General features: G+C 42.4%; 1 protein-coding gene across 5 annotated transcripts in view; it reads left to right on the forward strand.

Annotated features, from left to right (window-relative positions):
• Positions 1-3,685, forward strand: part of smoc1 (SPARC related modular calcium binding 1) — a 56,074-nt gene that overhangs the window by 46,044 nt on the left and 6,345 nt on the right. For all 5 annotated transcript variants that reach the window (XM_036209836.1, XM_024281601.2, XM_036209838.1 and 2 more), the window contains 3 exons: positions 225-330; positions 1,052-1,296; positions 1,371-1,424. In XM_036209836.1, the coding sequence (XP_036065729.1) occupies positions 225-330; positions 1,052-1,296; positions 1,371-1,424 (405 nt within the window). The remainder of the gene's footprint in view (positions 1-224; positions 331-1,051; positions 1,297-1,370; positions 1,425-3,685) is intronic.

Genomic DNA, 3,685 nt, shown 5'->3' on the forward strand with positions numbered 1-3,685 from the left:
TCGTGTCGTAAAACTTAACGGGTCTGCAGCAGCCAAGCGGACCCCCCCCCCCAGACGGACCTGTGCCGGTTCTGAGGCGTCGGTCGGACAGGTGTCCGCCCAGTCGGGCCCATGCCCCGGCGCGGGGCTTCAGGCGCCCTCCGGCTTCACGGACCGTAATGACCAAATTAGTGGTGGAAGGTAATTTCAGTGTTTCTCTTTTTCATGTCTGTGATTGGAACCAGGCTGCCCAGAGGGGAGGAAAGTGGAATTCATTACCAGCTTGTTAGATGCCCTCACCACAGACATGGTGCAGGCCATGAACTCACCAGCCCCCTCTGGTGGAGGGAGGTAAGACCGTGACGCACCTGCTAAAGTTCAGACTTCTTATGTTGGTCTGCAGCTTTAATTATACAACGTGTCATTTAAAATAAGTTTTAATCTGCAAATCACTCAGGGTTCCTATTCAAGTTGAATTTAAGACTTTTTAAGACCTTTTCAAGGTTTCCATGTCAAAAATTACAACAATGTTTTCAGACTGGTTCCCATTTTATTCATTTATTCCCATTTCATGATCAAAATCGTAGATTCTTGTTGTGTTTGTACAGTCATGTTTTAGTGCTCTTCTGTTTTTAATAATCTGAGCAAAAATAATTGTGATTAAAAAATTAAAAGTTTGACGTGAAGCAAAAGTTTCAAGCAGAACAATTTTAAGGATCAGATATTAAAATTCAAGACTTTTAAGGGATTATTTTTAAATTTGTAATTTCAATGTTTTTAAAACTTTTTAAGACCTGCTTGAACCCTAATGGTAGCAAATTATCTGGATTAAAAAATGGTAAATTGATAATACTTACTATGTACACTGTAATATTTATTAAAAATCAAGAAACAATTTTTAAATCTAAAATAATAAATGTTTAGTTCAGATCTATTCATTCCAATAGAGTAAATCCAAAGGAAACATGAAAACCAAACTCAGTTTAAAAATCTCCACAGATTTCCTCTGAATCTGCTGTAAATCTGCTCTTCAACCAGAACTTTTCTGTCGTTCGTCCCCTGAACTCTGCAGGTTCGTGGAGCCCGACCCCAGCCACACCCTGGAGGAGCGGGTGGTCCAGTGGTACTTCTCCCAGCTGGATAACAACGGCAGTCACGACGTCAACAAGAAGGAGCTCAAGCCGTTCAAGCGCTACCTGAAGAAGAAGGCCAAGCCCAAGAGGTGCGCCCGCAAGTTCACCGACTACTGCGACCGCAACAAGGACCGCGCCATCTCGCTGCCGGAGCTGAAGGGCTGCCTGGGCGTCGGGAAGGAGGGTGAGGACGCACCGGTGGGGGACCGCCGTCCTGATACCGAAACCTGAAGGTGATCTGGTGTTCTCTCTGTGCAGGAAGCTCCACCACGGCCAGCGACAAAGGCGCCCGGCAGGGGACCAACGTCTTCAGTAAGACTCATTCTTAGAGCTTTTACGGTCACGGTCATGTTTGATTCCTGCAGCAAACTCAACTACAGAGGTTGATTATTTATCGAGGGAATTCTGTTCTAAAAATAACCTGTAATATCTCAAATCTCTCAAGTATTCATCTTTCATTTTTACTGTATTTCCAGATGTTTTAAGGCTTTATTCTCCACATTCCAATTTCACACTTTTCTCTTTAACCTCTGGAAACTCTGTTTTTGTCGACTTTTGAATTTACTTCTGTATTATCAGTTTGAAAGACTACATGTATTATTATTTGGTACAATTTGACTCTACCTTTATTTAGTAATTTTGTTCTATTCGCACACTAGACATAAAATCCTACAAAAACAGAAAATTCCGTCTGGAAAAATGGGATTCATTTTAACAAACTGTTTTTACAACATAGAATGAAAGTTTTAGCTGTAATTTCATAAAAACAACACGAATACATTTAGTCAACAAACGAAAATACCAAAAAACAATTTCAGGCCACCTTCCCAGATTCCTTATTTTTGCCGCATATGAAAAGTTTCTGTTGACAGAAGAACATGACGGACCTCACAGGTCAATGAAGTGACCTTTCTGTTACACAGACAGTGATCCGTCTGCCTGGAAGATTTCAGCTTCCAGTTTTCCCAAAACATACGAATTTCTCTCCTAAGAGAACTGCTGTTCATCTGACATGTTTCCTGGAATTCTTCTTTTTTCTCGTACATTGAGGAATAATGAAAAGGTTTTGGGGAGAAGTCTGATCCAGTTGGATTTCAGATCAGCTCAGCTGGAATCTGCTCACAGGTGGGGGCGTGTCTGTCTGCTCTGTTGCTGTAGTAACAGTGGTGGGCGGGACTTTAACAGAGTTCCTGCGATTTTTCGACAGTGCCAGTGGTTGTTGTGGTAAACTCATGTCGGTCCCCATCCCAAAATAAAATGATGATTCTTCCCTGTGCGATTTGTAATGGCAGACAGCTCCGTTTTGCTCCGCCCCTCCACGGCGGGCGCACTGCTCTGCATTGAAGCCGTCAGACCGACGTTTATCTTCCGCCTCGTTTAATAAAATAAAAGATTGATTTTGTTAAAAAACTTAAAATAAGGGCCAAATTCTCCCTGTAATTCACTAAAATATCAGCTACACCAGTGGTCCCTACCCTTTTAGTGGCTGCGGACCGGCGACGGCGGCGCCTGGTCTGTGGGCGGGGTTTCATGGAAGAGCTGGCTCCGCCGGGTGAGAACAGTGGACTCTCTTTAGGATGGCTGGGCTAAAACGGGGCGTGACGTGCACTGCACTTCGTCTCGATCCGCTCTGTGGCGTCTGTATCAGAGGATGTTTGATTGGCTGTTCTGCATGTCAATCGAGTGACGTTTTCACAGTGAGGAAGATTATTTCTGACGGTTTTAAAAAAATGATGTATTATTTCTGACGCCCTTATTGATGTAATGATGTAACCTGTTTCATTTCATTTAAAGTTCAGTAGAAATGTTATTGTGTGTGCAGGTATATACATATTTCAGGTGTTTCCTGTCATGTTTCGTGTCTCTCAAAGGCCTCTGCAGGGAGACACAGCAGGATGTGCGATGAGGTTTAGCGTTCTGATGAAGCGTTTTTCCACAGTTAGATCTTCAGTTTGCTGTTGTTCCCGCGAGGTCTTAAAAAGTCTCAAAAGCCTTGAATTTATGAATTTGGAAACAATACCTTAAAAAGTCTTGAATTTTGAAATCTGAATCTTAAAAATTGTGCTGCTTGAAACTTTTCTGTTTCACATTTCAGGTCAAAAATAAAAATGTTTCTACCAAGAATATTTTTGATCAAATGATGTAAATAAACAGAGAAGACCAGTAGTAAAAGTGCATTCACACTGAACAAACAGATTTGCGCGGCCCGCACCTCGTTCGTGGTAAATTTGCTGCTCGGCGCTCCAGTCGCACCGCGGGACTTCAAATCGCCTCAGTTTGTGTCTGAACCATTGACTTGACATTAAAACTGGTCACCGCGCCACGCCGGTTTGAAGAAAACGTAAAAGAAGAATTCTAAAACATCACGGCACAGACCACAAACAAGATAAGAAGAAACAGTTTTGATCAGAAATTCAGAATAAATTAATGAAATTGGAAATAAACTTATTTTTTGACATGAATGGCCTTAAAAAAAGTCTTAAAAAGTCTTAAATTTAACGTGAAGAAACTTGTAGGAACTCTGTCAACCGGAGCCTGTCGACCGGAGCCTGTCGACCCGGAGCCTGTCAACC

The sequence above is a fragment of the Oryzias melastigma genome, linkage group LG22, assembly GCF_002922805.2.
Source record: "Oryzias melastigma strain HK-1 linkage group LG22, ASM292280v2, whole genome shotgun sequence".
NCBI lineage: Eukaryota > Metazoa > Chordata > Actinopteri > Beloniformes > Adrianichthyidae > Oryzias > Oryzias melastigma.